The sequence below is a fragment of the Coregonus lavaretus genome (assembly GCF_964263955.1).
Source record: "Coregonus lavaretus genome assembly, contig: HAP1_SCAFFOLD_2322, whole genome shotgun sequence".
In the NCBI taxonomy this organism is placed as follows: domain Eukaryota; kingdom Metazoa; phylum Chordata; class Actinopteri; order Salmoniformes; family Salmonidae; genus Coregonus; species Coregonus lavaretus.
Genome location: NW_028162966.1, coordinates 20,739 through 45,858, shown reverse-complemented (window position 1 = coordinate 45,858; position 25,120 = coordinate 20,739). Strand labels below are relative to the sequence as shown.

At 43.5% G+C, this 25,120-nt stretch overlaps 1 protein-coding gene across 1 annotated transcript; it reads right to left on the bottom strand.

The window, feature by feature from the left end:
* Positions 1-659: 659 nt before the first annotated feature.
* LOC311118637 (solute carrier family 13 member 4-like) lies at positions 660-23,656 on the bottom strand (the record flags this gene model as incomplete). Its single annotated transcript, XM_084193428.1, has 15 exons — positions 660-797; positions 1,430-1,567; positions 2,109-2,270; positions 3,017-3,251; positions 3,420-3,521; positions 3,648-3,749; positions 3,859-3,978; positions 9,701-9,885; positions 13,748-13,843; positions 13,941-13,974; positions 14,095-14,149; positions 14,249-14,430; positions 14,548-14,680; positions 20,540-20,672; positions 23,534-23,656. The coding sequence occupies 15 exons, from the start codon at positions 23,654-23,656 to the stop codon at positions 660-662; spliced, it is 1,938 nt and encodes a 645-aa protein (XP_084049554.1).
* Between the last annotated feature and the right edge of the window lie 1,464 nt (positions 23,657-25,120).

Sequence of the window (25,120 nt, the reverse complement as noted above, 5' to 3'; positions counted from 1 at the left end):
AAAGTGTCACATGCATAGAAATACTGTTTTTGTGGTTATTGTGCTAGCTAAACCTATAGGAATATTATGTATGACATACAGTATTCTGTGTCTCGTAGTCATAATGTGTAAACCCACCTGTGAATCAATGTTTTTTTTGTGGGCCATGGGGTGGAGAGATTAGAAAACATAATCTATATAAGTAACATTTACAGCAACATACAGTAATATGGAGTAAAAGGCAATATGATCCACTGACTTGAGTCGGAGTCCATTCCATGCACCTCATACAGTGTAGGCTACTTTGGATGCATTTACACAGGCAGCCCAATTCTTTTATTTTGTGCAATTATTGGCAAAATATCCGATCTGATTGGTCAAAATACCAATTAGTGGTAAAAATAAATCTGAATTGGGCCGCCTATGAAAACGCAGCCTCTGCGTTTCCTCCCTTGTGGCGCTTCTTTCCTTCCACTCAGTCTTCCCCAACCTGCCCGATTCTCAGACGTTACCAGCCAGGTTGAAGGAATAAGCCTCAGTCCCTTTCAATTTGGCATTTACAGTAAAAGAGGCGGCGAGTGCGTCTCTGTTTTGAGACATCTTCAGCATTCTTCCGCTCTCTGCCTCTCTCTCTCTCTCTCTCTGCGTGACTGTCTGCACTCTCTCGCACCCCCGCGTGGTTATAAGCTGCCAGTGACGTTCCTGGCGATGGCCCAGTCTGGGAACTCAGTCAGGTTGAAGAGGGGCACGCCCCAGGTCATTATGGCCAGCATCACCACTAGAACACCAATCAGATTCACCCCAAAACCTGCCTTCACCTGAGACAGACAACAACAACACTGGGTAAGAAAGATGTACTTGTTCTCTCACTAATCATTGAAGAGCTACAGTATATACTGTATCCTAGGTGTTATATTTAGGGCCCTGTGTTTTGTGCAATCATGTGACATAGCAAGTTCTCTTATTTCTCATGTTTTCTTTATTATGTATATTTGTATTAGTTATACTATTTTGATATTGATTACTGCACTGTTGGGTAGCACTTGCAAGTTAAGCATTTCACTGTAGTTGTGCATGTGACAATAAAACTTGAAACTTGCATTTATCCAGAAATATTGAATTACACCAAACATGAAAGCAATTGTCTGAGGATGGTGCTGGACCATCTGACAATAAAAAGGAAAGGGGACACTGATGAAAAAGCTTTAAATAAAAAGGTTAAAATCCAGGCATGTCACATGATTGCACCAAACCCAGGGCTCTAGTTATAGTGACTGATTGCAGCTCATTAAAAGGTATTACGACTATTAAATAAATCTGTTATAATCTTGTATAATAGGACTGTTACATAAAAATGTCATAATTGCAACAACAGCCTTTGATTCTGCTTGGCACTGTGCTGTCCCGTCCCAGTGGGGTTTGTGCTTATGTGTTTGTGTTTGTGTCTCACCATGTCGCTGATCTGCACGTGTCCGTAACTGAACACTATGGCATTGGGGGGGTTCCCGACGGGCAGCATGACCCCAAATGACACACACATGGTGGCGGGGATGAGTGTGTGGAGGGGGTTGATCTGCAGGGTCTCCGACTGAGAGAGAGAGAGGGAGAAAGAGAACAGAGGTCGCCATTACTGAGTGTCACGCAAAGGAACAGGGTGTCTATGACTGCTTTCAATAATATTGACAGTGGCACAGAGAGAGGAGGCGAGCAGATGGCTGTGTTGATGTTGAGAGAGGAGAGTAGAAGTGTGTAGGCTATTTGAGGACACTGAGAATCGAGTGGAGAAATTGAAGGATGGGGCTTAGGTTCTTCTTCATGGGCTCTCAGGGTTAAAAGAGAGAATATAAGAGTGTGGTTCTCTCTGGAGCAGAGTGTATAAACACAGTGTGGTTCTTACCAGAGACGATCGAGAGGATAGGTAGAGAAGACTGACAGAGAATGACTGTTGTTATTCTTACCAGTGCAGAGAGGATAGGTAGAGAAGACTGACAGAGAATGACTGTTGTTATTCTTACCAGTGCAGACAGGATAGGTAGAGAAGATTGACAGAGAATGACTGTTGTTACTCTTACCAGTGCAGACAGGATAGGTAGAGAAGACTGACAGAGAATGACTGTTGTTACTCTTACCAGTGCAGACAGGATAGGTAGGAACACGGTGAGAGTGGCGGGGTTGCTGGCAAACTCTGTAACCGCAGAGACGAGCAGGCAGGCCAGCAGCGTGACCATCCACGGGGGGAGACCACTCATCGGCTCCAGCTGTCTGCCTATCCACACACTCAGCCCCGAAACCTGAACACACACACACACACGACCAGATACACACACATGATCAGACACACCACGCTGAGTTGTCTTTGATGAATGTAATATAGATTGTGATGCAACTTCATAGCTCATACAGTAAAGTATACAGTATAACCCACATTGGAATGTATAAAGTTCAGTCAGAATGACACAATTGAATGTGTACAACATCTAAAGTCCTGCATCACTATACTGAGAGCTTTGTTGTTTATAAAAGGATGTATTTGAGTGTTTTAGGAGCCTTAGTTCATGTTTTTTCAGGGCCCCATACTACACAACGAGGATGAGGAAGTGATTGGCTGTTTGGGGTAAGTTTCTCAAAAACGCGAAATAACCAAAAAGGTGCCTGGACCCTTCTATAACATGCCAATTACATAAAAAATTGAGATTTGGTTGTAAAAAATGTAACGTATCTTTTAAACTTATTCAACTCGAGACCCAAATGAGACATTGACCATCCTCTCGTCCTCTATTGACGCAAATTAGGAAGAAATAGTGTGTGATTATAGATGTATTCTCATAACTCACATGCCCAGGGCCTACTTTGGGTCCCAAACTATAGTTTAAGAAACCCTGGTAGTGTATATAGCCTATTGTCCATATTAGAGCTCTTGTATGTTACCTTGCAGCATGAATTAGGCTGTTTGAGAAGGTTTTAATCCTAAGCAATCTGCCCTGTGGTGAGTAGCCTCCATGTTGTTTGTACAGTAGTACAGTATATAACCTGTTACCTTGCAGCCAGCAGCCAAGGCGTACCCCCCTCCCACCAGGATGACGATCTCCCAGGGCATGAGATTCTGGAAGTCCTTCCAGGTGATCATGGGGGCCAGGGGGTCTGGGTCTCTCTCTGAGGAACCTTCCCCTGCGGGGGTGCTGGGGGCCCGAGAGAAGGGCCGACGGGCCGGGATGAGGAAAAGCAGGAAGCCCAGCAGCACGGAGACAGTGGCGTCGGTCCTGTAGCCTTTCCTGCGGGAACAAAACACAACATTAAACAACACCGTTTTTTTTATCTAACCTTCATTATTCAAGGTTAGTCTCAATGAGATAGACTGCATTTAAAATAGCACCCTATTCCCTTAATAGTGTGCCATTTTTCCCCCTTTTATAGTGCACTACCAAAAGGTAGCTACGTACTTCTCGAACAGCGACGTCCACCCGGGTACGAAGCCTGGTTCTCTGGTGAACCACAGCAGAGTCATCAGGATGAAGAACACTCCTGTCACCACCTCTGGATAGCTACAGCACAGGAAAAACAACACACAGGTCAGTTTGATTGTTTTCATTCAGCTTTTGGGCCATCAATTAGTCCTCAAATATGGTCTCTTGTCCCAGCTGTAACTGGAAAACGAGTCTAAAAATCACCTGATAGGCCCAAGCTTTATGTACTCGTCGTGGATCCTTCTCTCTGACAGCATCTCTCTCTTTGTCTTACGCTTTTTACTCAACGAGCATGTCTCCCTGAAACTGGACACACAACAACACAGTAAGGTAATATCACAGCGATACCTCCACAATGTGTGTGTGTTCCTGTGTGCGTTTCTTCCTCCATTTCACATGCATGCGAGGTGCTTACTTGCAGCCGAGGAAGAGGAAGTGCAGCCAGACCCAGGTCAGCAGCAGCATGATGATAGCGATGGGGAAACTGAAGATGAACCAGGTCCCAAAGTTGATCACCTTCGCATCCGGGTAGCGACTGCAAGGGGGAAAGAGAGAGAGAGAATAGTTAGTGATGGAAGGACATCCAGAGAGCATGGTTAACGTTAAACCAAATGCACCACACAATCTGTAAGGGTATCGTCCTCATAGTATAACACCAGCCATCTCGCCAAGAGGATCAGAATCTGACCTTTTGGTGTCATGTCTATGGTGTTGGACTACTAGTTGCAGGGTAATCTCTCATGGACAGACTAAATGGATACGACGGCTATAGAGCAACAGTAGTTCTGGTTTTCCGTCACTGGTTATTTAGACGTATCAGGTTTGGGTGAAGGTTGTGCTTAAAGTGCAGGCTTGGATTTCAAGCAGAAATGTTTTGGAAGGGGAGGGGCTTTGGCTTAGAGTTTCCATTTAGAGGGGTGGAGACTTCACTACTCTTGTTAGTATCTTATCTCATACATCTCCCCCAGAACTAGGGGTGTGGCATCACAAAATTTAGTCAGCCTGTGATGCAAATAACTGCCGGGCTCACGGTAATTTACCGTTAATTAACATAAACACATTTAGCATCTCCAGACTTCCACACATAGCCTACAAGCCACTGATGAAGACCTTTGGAACATCTACATTTTAAAAAGTCCATGTAATATAGCCTACACCTTCACAATAAATCCATTATTTATTTTAGACAGGTCTAAAGAAACAATGATATGAAGAAAATGTAGTCTATTTCAGAAGAACAGAATAGCATACTCAGTTGTCCTTATGTTAGGCTATGCCAAATGGCTGTGGGCTACGCTAGTTCATTTAGCAGACAAGATTTGCTTAGAATTCCGTGGCATTATCCAACTGCGTGTGTCCTTATCCAATTCCGTGGTGCATATTGAAGATATTGGAAGAACTGTCCACATTTACTTTTCGTCAGCCAACAAGATGAGTAGGCCTAACGAACAGCAATAGCACTAGCCTATGTCAATCTACTGTCCCCTATAGTACAAAAGTTGACCTATTGTATTCTGTGCGAGAAATAAATATTCCAAACATAGTCTGGGACAGTTGTGGGATGCGATAGATCCCAAATTAATACAACCACTAGTATCAAAAAACCTTTTTTTACGCAATGTGGCTGACGCAACAGATCAGAACGTTTAGCTTAAAATGTTGATAAACTATTAGGCTATTTCTTCACATTATAAGCGCAGCAATGCGCACACGGCAGTAGGCTATAAGCGTGAATGTTCCATTAGCCGGAAAACACCATTATCAAAAGTGACCGCAAATGCGATTACACTTTTATGATAAAGGTGCATTGTTATGGTGAAAGTTATCTTCCCCAAACTTTAAACTCAAACGCTGCTTATATATGCCAGTTAGGCTCTACACCCCTTGTAAAGCAGATTAATGTGCTTCATTTTAAGAAGTTATTTGGTCACTTTAGTTGTGATACAAACATTAACAAAACATAAAGGCCTATGGGCTAGGCTACATGAGGTGTGCGACTATGATTAGAAAAAGTTGCCAAAAAAACACATTGTTTCTTGCTTTATGCTGGGCATCATGCAGGTCATTGACCACACAATGAATAAGGTCAGGTCAGGCCTATTTTCTGCCTCCATGGCCTATGTGGAAGGATATCTAGTAGTTGTCAATACTGGGCAGTGATATGGCAATATCGCTGTTTGCTGAAAGACAAGCTGACCCGCTGCTTCTTCTTTGTATACTTGCTCTGCTGTTCGATATCTGCCCGCTAAAAGGCTGAACACATGCACATTCTGACAGTTCCTACAGATAACACTGTTGAGTCAATCAATTAATAGAAGCGTTGCTGTTCCATCCACTCAGTCAGCAATATGAAGGGTCTATGCAAAAACACTTTGTTAGTGGGATTTTCCATAGCAGGGATTATATAATGTCAAAATGAATCTTAGATATGATTGCAATGTTTCCTGACATTGCACCTGTGTAAGGGTCACTGGGACCAGGGATGTCTAATGATTCCCTGCCGCTGAACAACATCCCCACAGCATGATACTGCCACCACCATGCTTCACTGTAGGAATGGTGCCAGGTTTCCTCCAGACATGACGCTTGGCATTCAGGCCAAAGAGTTCAATCTTGGTTTCAGTCCTTTAAGTGCCTTTTGGCAAACTCCAAGCGGGCTGTCACGTGCCTTTCACTGAGGAGTGGCTTCCGTCTGGCCACTCTACCATAAAGGCCTGATTGGTGGAGTGCTGCAGAGATGGTTGTCCTTCTGGAAGGTTCTCCCATCTCCACAGAGGAACTTTGGAGCTCTGTCAGAGTGACCATCGGGTTCTTGGTCACCTCTCTGACCAAGGCCCTTCTCCCCCGATTGCTCAGTTTGGCCGGATGGCCAACTCTAGGAAGAGTTTTGGTGCTTCCAAACTTCTTCCATTTAAGAATGATGGAGGCCACTGTGTTCTTGGGGACCTTCAATGCTGCAGAAATTTGTTGGTACCCTTCTCCAGATCTGTGCCTCGAAACAATCCTGTCTCGGAACTCTACGGACAATTCCTTCGACCTCATGGCTTGGTTTTTGCTTTGACATGCACTGTCAACTGTGGGCCTTATATAGACAGGTGTGTGCCTTTCCAAATCATGTCCAATCAATTGAATTTACCACAGGTGGACTCCAATCAAGTTGTAGAAACATCTTCATTGGAGTCCACCTATACTTATGTAAATAAGGTATTTCTGTTTTTTATTTTTAAAACATTTGCAAAAATGTCTAAAAACCTGTTTTCGCGTTGTCATTATGGGGTATTGTGTGTAGATTGATGAGGATTTTTATTTATTAAATCAATTTTAGAATAAGGCTGTAACGTAACAAAATGTGGAAAAAGTCAATGGGTCTGAATACTTTTCAAATGCACTGTACATACACACACTATAGTCTGGCTGGAGGTTACAGTACACTTTACTTTAAGGTGCCTCTCAGCTGTCCCACTTTATGAAACCATTAAATGGTTTATCATTAAGTCACTTAAAGGGATACTTCAGGATTTTGGCAATGAAGCCCTTTATTTACTTCCCAGAGTAAGATGAACTCGTGGATATCTGCGTGCAGACATAAAAATGTTATCCATGAGTTCATCTTACTCTGGGGAAGTAGATAAAGGGCTTTATTGCCAAAATCCCGAAGTATGCCTTTAATGACTATTGACATTGAAGGAATCTTTTGGAATCTGGTCTCATTGTATATTAGATGCAAGGGAGATTATATTGAGTATCATTAATTGCTTATATTACCACCATTGACTATCAATATAATATAATACAATAATATGTGCCATTTAGCAGACTATTGACTGCTTTGACAAAATCTGCATACCAGTGTTTAGATGATAGGTCTGGTCTGTTGTTGTTGTGAACATTGCTCACTGTTGGAACTCCCTGTTCCCGCAGTAGCAGGATACAAATGCCTGTTCTCTGAGACCTGTTATAGCTCCTCAGACAATAAATCCTATTTTGGGGATCACCAGCAAACCCCCTGACTCACAGAGCTGTGCTTCACCAATCTGAGCCCCAGATTGACAGTGCTATACGTGAAGGAGTTACTTAATACGGACTCACATATTATACTTGCACTGGGGAGGGAGGGATGGAGGAAAGGAGGGAGATAGACGGGGGAGAAGGAAGTCTGATATATACACAGTCAGCGTTACCTTTGTCCAACAAACATTTAGATGAAAAGAGGCCATTTTCCCTGGCTTAGCCTAGCTGGTTTATTATGATGCCCAGGAAATCCGCTTTGTGGGATTGTTGAGAGGGTTTACACCAATCCATCAATCCCAGGCCTCTTTGTCCTTTTGTTTCCTCTGGTCCTTGACACCCTCGGTCACTGAGTTAAACATGACATATCGTATCATTCAATGTTCCCTCTAAACTGCGCACTTCCCCCAGGACTGCGGAGCAGAAGAAATGTCATGCGGCGCAGAGACACAAGAGATTGAAATGAACTGATTTCGCCCCATTCATTTGCACTATATAGATAACGTTTTTTCTGTGATCGAATCAACATTATAATCAGGCCCTTTTCAATGCACCAAACCAAAACAAATCTAACTTTGCAAGATTGAGTCTGTGATTTTGTTGTAGGCAGAGCCAGAGCTCAACGGACTAGAATTCTATTGTCGTGGGTAGCCCACGAGCAGTCTTTCAATCACTTGCGCTTTTCAGATCAGTTCAGATCAGAGTGCAGAGCCCCCGCGTGTGCACATTTGTTGATATTCTTTGCTAGTTTGTGAGTTATTAGCCCAGTTATAGATAAGTATAGGTCAGCAATGGGGAGTTACTGCTTCCTACAAGAGCACAAAACGTAAGTCTACATTTCAAGCGGTCTTTAAAAAGCCAGTCAGGTAAAAAGTGTATGTCTTATTTAAAGGGGGAGTGTTGTATTTTGAGACCGGCTTGAATATGCAAATAAGCCAATAGGCAGAGGGGTAGCCTACATTGTCTAATTCTCTGTATGATAATAATAAGTGGTTTCTTGCATCATACAACACAACACAATACAATGCAATTTACAGTCAGCTATTTGGCCCATGGTGTTACAGACCAAGTAAAAAAGCATTAATTAATTCAAGCCCTTCATAATGTAAAAATGTTTTTAAAAGTCTCATGCGATGTAGGTCAGCATTGAACACCACATATAGGCTACTGTAGGCTATATCATATAAAACAAAAGCTATTTCCATGTGAAAATGTTATGGGATTTGCTCAATTGGTCCTACATTATCCTCAAATAGCCACAATAGCCTATTGGCTACTGTCTAAAACTGTAAGGGTACAGCCTCAGTGTTCACTGTAAACGTACGACGGACGTTGCACAAAATTCTCACAATGTTCAAGTTGCCACTCACAAGACCTAAAATTTGCTCAGTGCCCCAAAACATTTGAGGGAACATTGGTATCATTCATCTAATCAACCATCTTTATCTATCCATTAAAAGTTTCACTGAGACAGAAATGACAGATTGTTATTTGGCTGATATTGACAGGGCATGGGGTATTTGTCAGGTTTTGTATCTAGTAGTGAGCAATGTGTGGTACTGTATTTTGTTGATATCAATAGACGGTGTAACCAGTGTGAAATGGCTAGCTAGGTAGCCGTGCACGCTGGTAGCGTTTCAATTGGTGACATCACTTGCTCTGAGACCTAGGTGTTTCCCTAGGCTTCCCATGGCTTTTGTGGAGCGATAGGTAACAATGCTTCATGGTTGCCTGTTGTCGATGTGTTCAGAGGGTCTCTGGTTCGAGCCCAGGTTGAGGCAAGGAGAGGGAAGGAAGCAATACTGTTACATTGGTGTCGTGACCCGGATAACTCAGTTGGGCTCTCCCCAGCTGCTGGGGTTGCTGCAGAGAAGGAGGTAAAAGAGGGGTGACTGTAACTGGTGTGAAATGGCTAGCTAGTTAGAGGTGCACACTAGTAGTGTTTCAATTGGTGACGTCATTTTCTCTGAGACCTTGAAGTAGTTGTTTCCCTTGCTCTGCAAGGGCCGTGGCCTTTTTGGAGCGATAGGTAACGATGCTTCGTGGGTGCCTGTTGTCAATGTGTTCAGAAGGTCCCTGGTTTGAGCCCAGGTTGGCAATAATGTTACACATGGGATATTTGTCTGATAGTGTATTGATAGGCCATGGGGTATTTACCAGGTATTGTACCTATTGAACTGCATTGGGGTAGTGTATGGTATTGTACCTATTGAACTGCATTCAATGCAGTGTATGGTAATGTAGCTTACTTGTTGAACTGTTCAGCGAAGATAAGGTTGGTGGAGGTGCCGGTGATGGTGATGAGGCCTCCGATGGTGGCGGCGTACGTGATGCTGAGAGACAGACATTTACAGATCATATGATCTCTCTTGGTGGGGTAGCGAGAGTCCTTGCTCTCCTTCTCCTTCTTAGGCTCTGGGATGCTGATTGCTGTCTGGAACAGAGAGAGGAACAAGTATAGTGAGTCACTGTTTGTGAAATGAAAAAATATATAAACATGTATATACATATATTTTGTACACAATAAAGAAAATCAATTATGGGTCAACATCTAAATATTGCTCCCAGCGTTGGTCAAAGCTCAGAACGCTTATATTCTTGATCTGACTGAGTTCTAATTGAGCCTGCCTCTTTGCGAACGAGTGGAATCATGAATAGTGGTTTGTTAGTTATGTTCGCTTGCGTCCCCCGGATTTGCCTCCTGGGTTTGCCTTTTTAGCAGCACAGTTACCACTTTCTCAAACGACTAACTCCGCCCTCTCGCGGCACAGGCCAAGGGCCTGAGACGTAAAACAAACTACCCCAGCTCGGAATAGGCTCACTAGAGAAGTAGGCAAAACTGTAGACGCTGCTGACAGTGTGTTTGCAATTTTAAAACCATCCTGCGACTCCTGCCGCGTCTACAGACATCCACAAACAAAAAAGTAATTTCTGAGAATGAGCGCACAACTGGTAGTCGCTTATAGATATGTATGGCTATGTAGATCAGTGGAGGCTGCTGAGGGGAGGACGGCTCATAATAATGGCTGGAACGGAGCAAATGGAATGGCATCAAACACATGGAAACCACCGGCTCTGACGCTCGTCGGATGTAGCAGGGCTTGCAAACTATTACGGACTACAAAGGGAAACCCAGCCACGAGCTTCCCAGTGACGCGAGCCTACCAGATGAGCTAAATGCCTTTTATGCTCGCTTCGAGGCAAGCAACACTGAAGCATGCATGAGAGCACCAGTTGTTCCGGACGACTGTGTGATCACGGTCTCCGTAGCCGATGTGAGCAAGACCTTTAAACAGGTCAACATTCACGAGGCCGCAGGGCCAGACGGATTACCAGGGCGTGTACTCAGAGCATGCACGGACCAACTGGCAAGTGTCTTCACTGACATTTTCAACCTCTCCCTGACTGAGTCTGTAATACCTACATGTTTCAAACAGACCACCATAGTCCCTGTGCCCAAGAATGCGAAGGTAACCTGCCTAAATGACTACCGCCCTGTAGCACTCACGTCGGTAGCCATGAAGTGCTTTGAAAGGCTGGTCATGGCTCACATCAACACCATCATCCAGGAAACCCTAGACCCACTCCAATTCGCATACGCCCCAACAGATCCACAGATGACGCAATCTCAATCGCACTCCACACTGCCCTATCCCACCTGGACAAAAGGAACACCTATGTGAGAATGCTGTTCATTGACTACAGCTCAGCGTTTAATACCATAGTGCTCACAAAGCTCATCACTAAGCTAAGGACCCTGGGACTAAACACCTCCCTCTGTAACTGGATCCTGGACTTCCTGACGGGCCGCCCCCAGGTGGTAAGGGTAGGCAACAACACATCTGCCACGCTGATCCTCAACACCTGGGCCCCTCAGGGGTGCGTGCTTAGTCCCCTCCTGTACTCCCTGTTCACCCACATGTGGCCAAGCATGACTCCAACAACATCATTAAGTTTGCTGACGACACAACAGTGGTAGGCCTGATCACCGACAACGATGAGACAGCCTGTAGGGAGGAGGTCAGAGACCTGGCAGTGTGGTGCCAGGACAACAACCTCTCCCTCAATGTGAGCAAGACAAAGGAGATGATCGTGGACTACAGGAAAAGGAGGGCCAAACAGGCCACCATTAACATAGACGGGGCTGTAGTGGAGCGGGTCGAGAGTTTCAAGTTCATTGGTGTCCACATCACCAACAAACTATTATGGTCCAAACACACCAAGACAGTCGTGAAGAGGTCACGACAACACCTTTTCCCCCTCAGGAGACTGAAAAGATTTAGCATGGGTCCCCAGATCCTCAAAAAGTTATATAGCTGCACCATTGAGAGCATCCTGACTGGTTGCATCACCACCTGGCATGGCAACTGCTCGGCATCCGACCGTAAGGCGCTACAGAGGGTAATGCGTATGGCCCAATACATCACTGAGGCCAAGCTTCCTGCCATCCAGGACCTATATACTAGGCGGTGTCAGAGGAAGGCCCAAAATATTGTCAGACTCCAGTCACCCAAGTCATAGACTGTTCTCTCTGCTACAGCACGGCAAACGGTACCGGAGCGCCAAGTCTAGGTCCAAAAGGCTCCTTAACAGCTTCTACCCCCAAGCTATAAAATTGCTGAACAATTAATGAAATGGCCACCCGACTATTTACATTGACACCCCGTTTTATCTATGCATTGTCACTTTACCCCTACCTACATGTACAAATTACCTCGACTAACCTGTACCCCCGCACATTGACTTGGTACTGTATATAGCCTCGTTATTGTTATGTAATTTTATTGTGTTACTTTTTATTTTACTTTTTACTTTTGTTTATTTAGTAAATATTTTCTTAACTCTATTTCTTGAACTGCATTGTTGGTTAAGGGCTTGTAAGTAAGCATTTCATGGAAAGGTCTACACCGGTTGTATTCGGCGCATGTGACAAATACATTTTTTATTTGATTTGATTTGATGTATTTGATAACATTCCACTAATTCCGCTCCAACCATTACCACGAGCCTGTACTCCCCAATTAAGGTGCCACCAACCTCCTGTGTTTTGTCAGTCAGGTGTCTAGTTGCCGGCAGAGACTTCTATTGCAGTAACATTGAAGGGCTCTGGCTAGTATTAATTAGCCAGCTATGAAGTAAGAAGCTAACGTTAAATGGAACTAACGTTAAAATATTGCCATTGCTATCTGGGATCTTTGGTACGTCCATACTCTAACCCTAACCTTAACCAAAACCCCTACCTAACCCCAACCTTAACCCTTACCGTAACCATTTAAATATCAACTTCAATGGGGTAGGGAGGTCCCAAGAATCCCGGATAGCACGGACCAGCAAAAAATATGCTTCTAAGTTCTCATAAAAACGTTGCTTTACAGAGAGTAGGCTACTAAGAGTGGTGAGGCTGAGGCAAGCTGCAATGCATGCAGAGGGAACCATAGGAGACAGAAAAAGAGAGAGGAAGCAAACAGAGAGGTTAGAACAGTGGATCCCAAAGTTGTGGTCGATGCCCCATGTGGGGTCCCTGAGAAAATCGTTACTAATCTCATCAAACAAGTTAGGAACTTAAAATAATGTTTCAAAATGAATATCTCAACATGGCCTATTTTTCCTATATGCATTCATTAAAATGCAATCAAAATGCAAACAATACAGTTCTAAAAATGTCATATGATTTCATTTATATCGGTGGTTGTTCATCTTATCCATTACCCACTTTTCTTTTACCACTACATCACTGATATTAATAAAAGTCATAGGTCCCATGTGGCTCAGTTGGTAGAGCGTGGCGCTTGCAATGCCATGGTTGTGGGTTCGATTCCCACAGGGGGCCAGTATGATAAATGTATGCAATCACTACTGTAAGTCGCTCTGGATAAGAGCATCTGCTAAAAGACAAAAATTGAAGTAATATTCTAATAATTCATTTGAATGTGATAATACAATATTCTGTGTGCTGCATTGATGTCTGTTTGATTAGGAATACAAATGTAAACGCTATGTCATTTCAGAAAAGAGATATCTATGTGAAGATGATTTTATGCAATTCATCATTACAACTGACTGAACAGTCGCTGATGCTACGTGTCAGTGTGAATCATTTCTCATATATGTGTTTGTAGATCGACTGAGGTGAATTAACCTACAGCAGCCAAAGTGATAATGGCTGGGGTTATTTTAGCTTGTTTTTGCTGTTTTCCAAATAGCAATAAATGGGGGGGGGATTAAGACCCCCTTTCCGGACCTCACTAAAACTCAAAACCTGGTTATGGCCCTGTGTGTGGAGTGTGTCTACTGACCGATGGCAGGTGTCCGTTGGTCTGCTTGAGGGACAACTGGCCCAGACTAGCCTTACTGGCCTTCCTACCAGTCCCGTTAGACTCCACAGTCGGCAACTGAGAGAACAAAACACGCAATGGAGAATTAACGTTGAAGTAAAAGAATGGAACAACTGATATTCTCACACAGATTTACAAAGGTTTATATTCTCACCTCAGTCAGAGTGCAGAGCTCCTGCTTCATACAGCTGTGGATAAAACACAACATGTTCATAATTATAACACTGGAGTTGTTTTTGTGATGTGGACTGCAAGACTATATTGTATGTGATTCTTCAGTGATTGTCTCAAAGCTCCTCAGGTCTTACCTGTCTCTGCGATACAGACGCTCTAGTTGGTTCTTTTCCAGATTCTCTTCCTTGTCTGCAAAGAAGCAAAACAAAACCATTTAACGATTATAGTTATGTACAATTTATCATGTCACTGAGATGTTTACTGCAGGCAGTGAGGGGGCAGCCATACCGCTGAGGCAGTCGTCCTCGGTGGCCTCGACGGTTTCGGAGTCTTCCTGGGTGTCGGCCACGCCGGTGCTGATGAGCTGCTGCAGGACGGCCTCAGCGATGGGCATCACCATGGCAGTGGTGGATGTGTTACTGAGCCACATGGACAGGAAGACTGTACAGCACATGAAACCCAGCACCAACCTGAGAATACACACAGGAGAGAGGAGAGGTTGTGTGTGTTGGGTGTGTATTTGTCCTTGATTTATATATGCTAGTGTGCGCATGCACGTGTGTGTGTTATGGTAGCTGCGTACTTACATGCCAGGCTTGGCTCCAGCGATCATGACCATGCGTAGAGCGATGCGTTTGTGGAGGTTCCATTTCTCTATGGAGGCCGCCAGACAGATCACCCCCATCAGCAGCAGAGTGGTGTCCTTACAGTACTCTGCAGCTACCTGTACCAAAGACAACCACACAGTATTTATAGCACTCTATACGCACATATACACTCGATCCTTACATGTGGCTCGCACGCACACACACCTGGATTCAGTCTAAAAATTCAGTACATTTTTTACTTTGACCTCTTCTGTATTCATGTTTGTAAAAAAAAAAAAAAAAACGATGTATTTGCAGGTTTCCCCCCCAAGTTAATCTGAGCTGTTTCTGCCATGGTCACTGGTCAGTATACTGTTGTATACCACCACAGGTCATGACCTCTAACTACAGAGAATTGACCTTTTATTATAATAGGATCTAGACCATCATGACTGCTCTCCAGTCTTTGTCCTGTTCTCATCTTTAGTCAGAACCCCTCTGTTGAGTTCTGAGAAGCACATACTGCACTCCAGGATGGGCTCAGTCAACACAGATGGATCAGTTGGATCAACACGTCTGAGCTTTGCTCCTTTCCAAACATTTATGATTGGAGGCATGTGAACTAAAATGTGACCCAGAAATCGAGGCACGGCATGTGAGAGGGCAGGGGGGAAGGTGTTACGCGTAACACCTTCCTGTTTGTGCCAGGTTAAAACTGAGGTAAAGCAATCCCATTGGTGAGGCAAGGTGAGGTGTGAGAGGGCAGCACTCAGTACAGTACACAAGTGTAGTCATCAGAGCAAAGAGTTGCATAAAAACGTGCATATTTACCAAACACGATTACAAGAGCTTATATTAACACTAACAGCCTGCTTTGGCAGGTTTTGTCCATGCGATCGGATCACATGAGCGACTCAGTGGTTCTTTTTTATGTAACACTGATATAGTGCGGAGAGGGAACCATTAATGGTGGTCATTGGGACCACTTGGGGCTGGTTTAATGACAGACTATTTCCTGTCCAGCAGGGGTTAATGGGTTACTCGGATCATGTATTTATATGTATGTATGTATGTGTATATGTATGTACAGTGAGGGAAAAAAGTATTTGATCCCCTGCTGATTTTGTACGTTTGCCCACTGACAAAGAAATGATCAGTCTATAATTTTAATGGTAGGTTTATTTGAACAGTGAGAGACAGTATATAAGTATTTGACCCCCTCTCAATCAGAAAGATTTCTGGCTCCCAGGTGTCTTTTATACAGGTAATGAGCTGAGATTAGGAGCACACTCTTAAAGGGAGTGCTCCTAATCTCAGTTTGTTACCTGTATAAAAGACACCTGTCCACAGAAGCAATCAATCAATCAGATTCCAAACTCTCCACCATGGCCAAGACCAAAGAGCTCTCAGAGGATGTCAGGGACAAGATTGTAGACCTACACAAGGCTGGAATGGGCTACAAGACCATCGCCAAGCAGCTTGGTGAGAAGGTGACAACAGTTGGTGCGATTATTCGCAAATGGAAGAAACACAAAATAACTGTCAATCTCCCTCGGCCTGGGGCTCCATACAAGATCTCACCTCGTGGAGTTGCAATGATCATGAGAACGGTGAGGAATCAGCCCAGAACTACACGGGAGGATCTTGTCAATGATCTCAAGGCAGCTGGGATCATAGTCACCAAGAAAACAATTGGTAACACACTACGCCGTGAAGGACTGAAATCCTGCACCGCCCGCAAGGTCCCCCTGCTCAAGAAAGCACATATACATGCCCGTCTGAAGTTTGCCAATGAACATCTGAATGATTCAGAGGAGAACTGTGTGAAAGTGTTGTGGTCAGATGAGACCAAAATGGAGCTCTTTGCCATCAACTCAACTCGCCGTGTTTGGAGGAGGAGGAATGCTGCCTATGACCCCAAGAACACCATCCCCACCGTCAAACATGGAGGTGGAAACATTATGCTTTGGGGGTGTTTTTCTGCTAAGGGGACAGGACAACTTCACCGCATCAAAGGGATGACGGACGGGGCCATGTACCGTCAAATCTTGGGTGAGAACCTCCTTCCCTCAGCCAGGGCATTGAAAATGGGTCATGGATGGGTATTCCAGCATGACAATGACCCAAAACACACGGCCAAGGCAACAAAGGAGTGGCTCAAGAAGAAGCACATTAAGGTCCTGGAGTGGCCTAGCCAGTCTCCAGACCTTAATCCCATAGAAAATCTGTGGAGGGAGCTGAAGGTTCGAGTTGCCAAACGTCAGCCTCGAAACCTTAATGACTTGGAGAAGATCTGCAAAGGGGAGTGGGACAAAATCCCTCCTGAGATGTGTGCAAACCTGGTGGCCAACTACAAGAAATGTCTGACCTCTGTGATTGCCAACAAGGGTTTTGCCACCACGTACTAAGTCATGTTTTGCAGAGGGGTCAAATACTTATTTCCCTCATTAAAATGCAAATCAATTTATAACATTTTTGACATGCGTTTTTCTGGATTTTTTTGTTGTTATTCTGTCTCTCACTGTTCAAATAAACATACCATTAAAATTATAGACTGATCATTTCTTTGTCTGTGGGCAAACGTACAAAATCAGCAGGGGATCAAATACTTTTTTCCCTCACTGTATGTCAAAAGTTTGGACACACCTACTCATTCAAGGGTTTTTCTTTATTTTTACTATGTTTTACATTGTAGAATAATAGTGAAGACATCAAAACTATGAAATAATACATATGGAATCATGTAGTAACCAAAAAAGTGTTAAACAAATCAAAATATATTTTATATTTGAGATTCTTCAAAGTAGCCACCCTTTGCCTTGATGACAGCTTTGCACACTCTTGGCATTCTTTCAACCAGCTTCATGAGGTAGTCACCTGGAATGCATTTCAATTAACAGGTGTGCCTTCTTAAAAGTTAATTTGTGGAATTTCTTTCCTCCTTAATGCGTTTGAGCCAATCAGTTGTGTTGTGACAAAGACAAGAAGATAGCCCTATTTGGTAAAAGACCAAGTCCATATTATGGCAAGAACAGGTCAGATAAGCAAAGAGAAATGACAGTCCACCATTACTTTAAGACATGAAGGTCAGGCAATACGGAACATTTCAAGAACTTTGAACGTTTCTTCAAGTGTAGTCGCAAAAACCATCAAGCGCTATGATGAAACTGGCTCTCATGAGGACCGCCACAGGAATGGAAGACGTAGAGTTACCTCTGCTGCAGAGGATAAGTTCATTAGAGTTACCAGCCTCAGAAATTGCAGCCCAAATAAATGCTTCACAGAGTTCAAGTCACAGACACATCTCAACATCAACTGTTCACAGGGGACTGTGTGAATTGCATCAAAGAAACCACTACTAAAGGACACCAATAATAAGAAGAGACCTGCTTGGGCCAAGAAACAATAGAAATGGACATTAGACCAGTGGAAATGTGTTCTTTGGTCTGGAGTCCAAATTGGAGATTTTTGGTTCCAACCGCCGTGTCTTTGTGAGACGCGGTGTTGGTGAACGGATTATCTCCACATGTGTATTTCCCACCGTAAAGCATGGAGGAGGAGGTGTTATGGTGTGGGGGTGCTGGTGACACTGTCTGTGATTTATTTAGAATTCAAGGCACACTTAACCAGCATGTCTACCAGAGCATTCTGCAGCGATACGCCATCCCATCTGGTTTGGGCTTAGTGGGACTATCTTTTTTTTTTCAACATGACAATGACCCAACACACCTCCAAGCTGTGTACGGGCTATTTTACCAAGAAGGAGAGTGATGGAGTGCTGCATCAGATGACCTGGCCTCCACAATCCCCCGACCTCAACCCAATTGATATGGTTTGGGATGAGTTGGACGGCAGAGTGAAGGAAAAGCAGCCAACAAGTTCTCAGCATATGTGGGAACTCCTTCAAGACTGTTGGAAAAGCATTCCAGATGAAACTGGTTGAGAGAATGGCAAGAGTGTCCAAAGCTCTCATCAAGGCAAAGAGTGGCTATTTGATATATATTTTTTGATTTGTTTAAAACTTTTCTGGTTACTACATGATTCCATATGTGTTATTTCATAGGTTTGATGTCTTCACTATTATTCTATGATGTAGAAAATAGTACAAATAAAGAAAAACCCTTGAATGAGTAGGTGTGTCCAAACTTTTGACTGGTACTGTATATATATATATATATATATATATATATATATATATTTGCAAAGAAATATATATGGGGGATTGGAAGTGATGCAGACAATTACATTGATGGAAGTTACAATCTATCTGCAATTTTAAAGCTGATTTACCCCCTAAAAAAAAAAGTTTTGTTTAGTCGTGGTCAAAAGTTTTGAGAATGACACATATACTAATTTTCACAAAGTCTGCTGCCTCAGTTTTGATGATGGCAATTTGCATATACTCCAGAATGTCATGAAGAGTGATCAAATGAATTGCAATTAATTTCAAAGTCCCTCTTTGCCATGAAAATGAACTTAATCCCCCAAAAACATTTCCACTGCATTTCAGCCCTGCCACAAAATAATCAGCTGCCATCATGTCAGTGATTCTCTCGTTAACACAGGTGAGAGTGTTGACGAGGACAAGGCTGGAGATCACTCTGTCATGCTGATTGAGTTAGAATAACAGACTGGAAGCTTTAAAAGGAGGGTGGTGCTTGAAATCATTGTTCTTCCTCTGTTAACCATGGTTACCTGCAAGGAAACACGTGCCGTCATCATTGCTTTGCACAAAAAGGGCTTCACAGGCAAGGATATGGCTGCTAGTAAGATTGCACCTAAATCAACCATTTATCGGATCATCAAGAACTTCAAGGAGAGAGGTTCAATTGTTGTGAAGAACGCGTCAGGGCGCCCAAGAAAGTCCAGCAGGCGCCAGGACCGTCTCCTAAAGTTGATTCAGCTGCGGGATCGGGGCACCACCAGTGCAGAGCTTGCTCAGGAATGGCAGAAGGCAGGTGTGAGTGCTTCTGCACGCACAGTGAGGAGAAGACTTTTGGAGGATGGCCTGGTGTCAAGAAGGGCAGCAAAGAAGCCACTTCTCTCCAGGAAAAACATCAGGGACAGACTGATATTCTGCAAAAGGTACAGGGATTGGACTGATGAGGACTGGGGTAAAGTCATTTTCTCTGATGAATCCCCTTTCCGATTGTTTGGGGCATCCGGAAAACACCTTGTCCGGAGAAGACAAGGTGAGCGCTACCATCAGTACTGTGTCATGCCAACAGTAAAGCATCCTGAGACCATTCATGTGTGGGGTTGCTTCTCAACCAAGGGAGTGGGCTCACTGACATTTTTGCCTAAGAACACAGCCATGAATAAAGAATGGTACCAACACATCCTCTGAGAGCAACTTCTCCCAACCATCCAAGAACAGTTTGGTGATGACCAATGCCTTTTCCAGCATGATGGAGCACCTTGCCATAAGGCAAAAGTGTTAACTAAGTGGCTCGGGGAACAAAACATCGACATTTTGGGTCCATGTCCAGGAAACTCCCCAGACCTTAATCCCATTGAGAACTTGTGGTCGATCCTCAAGAGGCGGGTGGACAAACAAAAACCCACAAATTCTGACAAACTCCAAGCATTGATTATGCAAGAATGGGCTGCCATCAGTCAGGATGTGGCCCAGAAGTTAATTGACAGCATGCCAGGGCGGATTGCAGAGTTCTTGAAAAAGAAGGGTCAACACTGCAAATATTAACGCTTTGCATAAACTTAATGTAATTGTCAATAAAAGCCTTTGACACTTATGGAATGCTTATAATTATACTTCAGTTTACCATAGTAACATCTGACAAAAATATCTCATAACACTGAAGCAGCGAACTTTGTGAAGACCAATACTTGTGTCATTCTCAAAACTTTTGACCACAACTTTATGTGTATATTTGTGTGTGTGTGTGTGTATGTGTGTGTGTGTGCATTCCTGGTCCTTAGTGCCCTTAGCAGAGAGTGAGAGAAAGAGAGAGTAGAGTGAGTGATAGTTTACTGACCTCGCTGGACTTGAGCACTCCGAACAGTGGGTATAGGAAGGCTGGTACGAGGGCAGCGGCTCCCAGGGGTACAGCTTCTGATACCCAGTACACTGCTGTCACTATCAACACGTATGCACAGCAGGCCTCCTACAGGGTACAGAGACACAGGGGGTGAGACAAGGTTTTGGGCTTTTATGCAACAATGCAGTTTGCCAAGGGCCAAACATTATGCATTTATACCTGTATCGTATTGTAACGTTTCTTATCATAAAAGCGACAGCTAGTCTTACTGGGGTCCGACGTTTAACAAAAAATACATTACAGACAAAATACTTTACAATTTACAGACATTTAAAAACATTAACATGTAGTGTGTGTGCATCTATCAGTCACATTTCAACACCATTTATTTGCCATGGAAACAAGGAGAATGTTCTCAGTTTGTGAAAGAGCCAATCCAAATTCCAATCTAATAGCTTAATCAAAATGGGATTTGTTAAGTCATTCATTTAAAGGTACCTGTTTAACATCTTTGTTTTCTTGAAACTTGAGGCAGCTTTTCATCAAAATAGATGAATAACTGGATCGTTTTTAGAGAGTAGTTCACGGAGCTTGTCAAGTCAATGAATATCTTGGACCTTCTCTATTAGTGAGCTGTGCATATCTATCTCACCACATTTAATGATCCTTTGTTACCCATAGGTATAGGTAGAGGGGTAACGTACAGTACACGGGACCAACAGTGGTGGTCACATTGTACATTAAACCAGCGGTAGTGAGGAAGTCTTAAAACTCTCCCTTCCCATAAAATGTGTCATACACTTGTCTGACCAGTGCAGCGTGTAACTCCCGGTGGAGTAGAGGTTGTCTAGAGAGAGAGGTGAGGGGTCTGGCAGTGTATCAGCTACACACAAACACTGTAACCACTCATTACATTTTAGTCATTTAGCAGACGCTCTTATCCAGAGCGATTTACAGTTAGTGAGTGCATACATTTTCATTCTGGCCCCCCGTGGGAAACGAACCCACAACCCTGGCGTTGCAAGCGCCATGCTCTACCAACTGAGCTACAGGGGACATTGAAAACAATGTTGAATATTGTTGTATATCACGCAGAGACTTAAGACATTTGGCCTCTCCATGGTGCCTTTGAGGCATCAGCCACCAACCCTGGCCACTAGCACCTGCCTGGGCACATTCTTCACTAGCACCCTACTGGACATGCCCAGTCCTGACCACACCCACCCCAGGTGGGAACACAACACCCCCTTTCTGTGATCTAGATAAATATATAGGCTGTTATACATTAATAATCTACTTTGGCCACAGTGAAAGTGTCCCCAGGTTTTGCCCCAGGAAACTGAGGTGATCTGACAATCTCCCAGTAGTTAGTGTTTGTCAGATACTGGATGTGAAGTCAAATCTCTGTCATTCAGGAGACTGGGGATAGAGACAATCAGTGGTCCTAAGAGATGATTGATCAGAGGTTGTCACACAGAAGATAACTGTCATGCAATGAATGGACTTTCATTGAATCAATAGACTCACTCAGGATCTCATCCTTTTTTCAGTTTCATCAGAGAACTGGGTTATTGAGGCAATCATGGGTTATCTCTTACTTACTGACAGGTTTCATTCAGATAGATAGTAGGGAAATAAGTTTCTAAATGGTCAATTGCTCAATTTGTTTCTCCAATCTGGCATGTGTATGGATGGACTGTATGATATTTCACTGCAATGAGCAAGCACTTGTCAAGAGATCAAAGGTGACTTAGCAGACAGTTTCCATCCACCTCTGGAGGTAGCATGGGCATGTGAGTTCTTAGAATGAGAATTTGGAGGAAAGTTCACTTCACCTTTCAGACGATGACTCAACATGACCCTTAAGTGAGTGATGTGATCAATAAAATAAACTTGCTTTCAGGCATTAAAGCTCATGATTAAATGTTATCTCTTCATAACGGCCAAATGCTTTTATAAAGATAATCCATCTGGATAACCGTTCATCAGTGTTGACAGTGAGATTTTCAGATGATTACTGTAAGAATGGATTCACTCATTAGTTAAATTCCCCTTATCTTCCTATGGAGAAACAATTTAAATGGAAACACGGTTTGCATTTCCTCATATGATCTCTACTGATTAATCTCTGAACACAGTTAGGTTAGTTAATCTGCTCTTTAGACACACATTATGGCTCCTGATTCAAACCCCAAGGAGCTGAGTTCATCCTACTATCAGAAATAAGGAGGATCCCTAACCTTGCCTGAGACCAGGGCCAGTATTTATAAAGCGTCTCAGACTAGGAGTGCTGATCTAGGATCAGTTTAGAGATTTAGACCCTGAAGACTAGGCTTTAGTTCAGTGGGCTAACACAGTCCCGGAGTAAGAAACCCGGGTTTGAACCCAGAGAGGCACATTAGTACAATTCTCTCAGGCTGACACAGGAGAACAGAGCATGAGGGGTTTTGTAACTGCAGCTGGCCACATGCTCCATTATTCTGACCCTCTCCGAACTTGACCAATTCTGTAATTGGTGAGAGGGCATTCTGGAACCGCAGGTGGTTCTATGCAAACAGAACGACCAGATCCTTCCCCACATTGCTGAGCTGAGTTATATAACCTAATAGCTTGGCACAGATTCCCTTTCTCCCTGCCGCCTGTGGTGCTGCCTGTGGTGCCAACCGCTGTACAACAATGCACCCTACTGTGATGTATAAACACGCTGGATGGTGCAATTTACGCACAGACGCTGAGTGCATAAAACAATGCGTAAAACAAGTCTCCATTAGCAATGCTTTATTGGAATATGATGCAAATCCAAATATTTGTACTGTGATTATGTATTATCGCTAAATATAATCATAAAGACACTGACAGCTGTTCTCATCCCCAATTGTATTCTGCTTCATATACTGTAGGCTAACTCGGAAGAACAATGCAGATAGGCTACCCATGCACAATATTAGTCATGCTAGTGACATGGTATGATGAAGTCGGGTACTCACGCTGGTGGGGTGGATGAGGGGCAGCGGCAGCAGCGACAGCGGGATCAGCACCACCAGGATCAGCTTGCGTGCTCTCCATAGCTTCTTGATAAGGTCCATCCTTGCGGCGGCCTCCAGCCTCATCGGGGACTGCTCGCCTGGGTTCGGTCTCAGCGCAGAGAAGCTGGCTTGTTGGTCCCTTTTAACTGGTTATTTGGCGTGACATGAAGTCTTAATGAAAGTAAAATAAAAATCCCTTTAAATGTCTCCTTCTGGAGTGAAAACGGGAGTTTCTATTTGCAGTTGGTTGGTCCTTGCAGGTTCTGTTTGTTTGGTTCTGGTGCCTATGCACTCTACAGCGCACAGTCCTCCGTCTGAAAGAACTGCTCTGTGGACAATCTCACCTCCGTACTTGACCTGCAGGCAACCCCCACCTTTGAGTGCAACTACGAGGTCTAAAAGTGCAACAAATAGTTTCCTGACTTCTTCAATGTTGTCTACCTATTCTTATCTGAAAAACAGATAAGTTCTCTTTTGCAGGGCTCCCTTGCAAAAGAGACCTTGGTCTCAATGGGACTCCCTGCTCAAATAAAGTTTAAATAAAATGTTGTAAAATGCTAAAGTTTTTGATAGACCATGCGGCACAGCTGTATATAGGCTACTGTGAGTGCAATAAATGTCTATATAAAGGGGTTCTCAGCACCAAGACTTTTCATAACTTGTCACATTTATGACCATCCAGTATGCTAATTTCCTTAACCTCATCCTTCACTCCGCCTCACTGGTCTCTAAGCCAATCAGCGTTTAGTAATTACTTATCATGAGTTTGGAGCATGTAATGCAGAAGAGTGGTAGGCCTTATGTTGTTTCAATGCGTGGAATGTGTAATAATATTGCAGACATGTACCATTGGTAATCAAGTTCCCAATAACTGATCTTATAATCTAACATTTATTTATTTATCTTAATTGTTTTGCACTGACTCCCTTGCACTGGCTCTATGCACACTCACTAGACTCTACCCACACACTCACACATACTACACTGACACTCCAACACACACACAAACACATGCACACAAACACTAACACATAGACACACTTTCACATACGCTGCTGCTACTCTGTTTTTAACTGTCCTGATTGCCTAGTCACTTTTACCCCTGTATTACTATATTATTTGATTTGATTTTATTTGTAAAGAAAGAATGCATAGTTTTGAGTGCTATGTAAGTTAAAGTGCTGGTATTGTTCCAAATACAGTGAGGGAAAAAAGTATTTGATCCCGTGCTGATTTTGTACGTTTGCCCACTGACAAAGACATGATCAGTCTATCATTTTAATTTTAGGTTTATTTGAACAGTGAGAGACAGAATAACAAATCTGCATTTTTAACATTTGCATTTTAATGAGGGAAATAAGTATTTGACCCCCTCTCAATCAGAAAGATTTCTGTCTCCCAGGTGTCTTTTATACAGGTAACGAGCTGAGATTAGGCGCACACTCTTAAAGGGAGTCCACCTGTCCACAGAAGCAATCAATCAATCAGATTCCAAACTCTCCACCATGGCCAAGACCAAAGAGCTCTCCAAGGATGTCAGGGACAAGA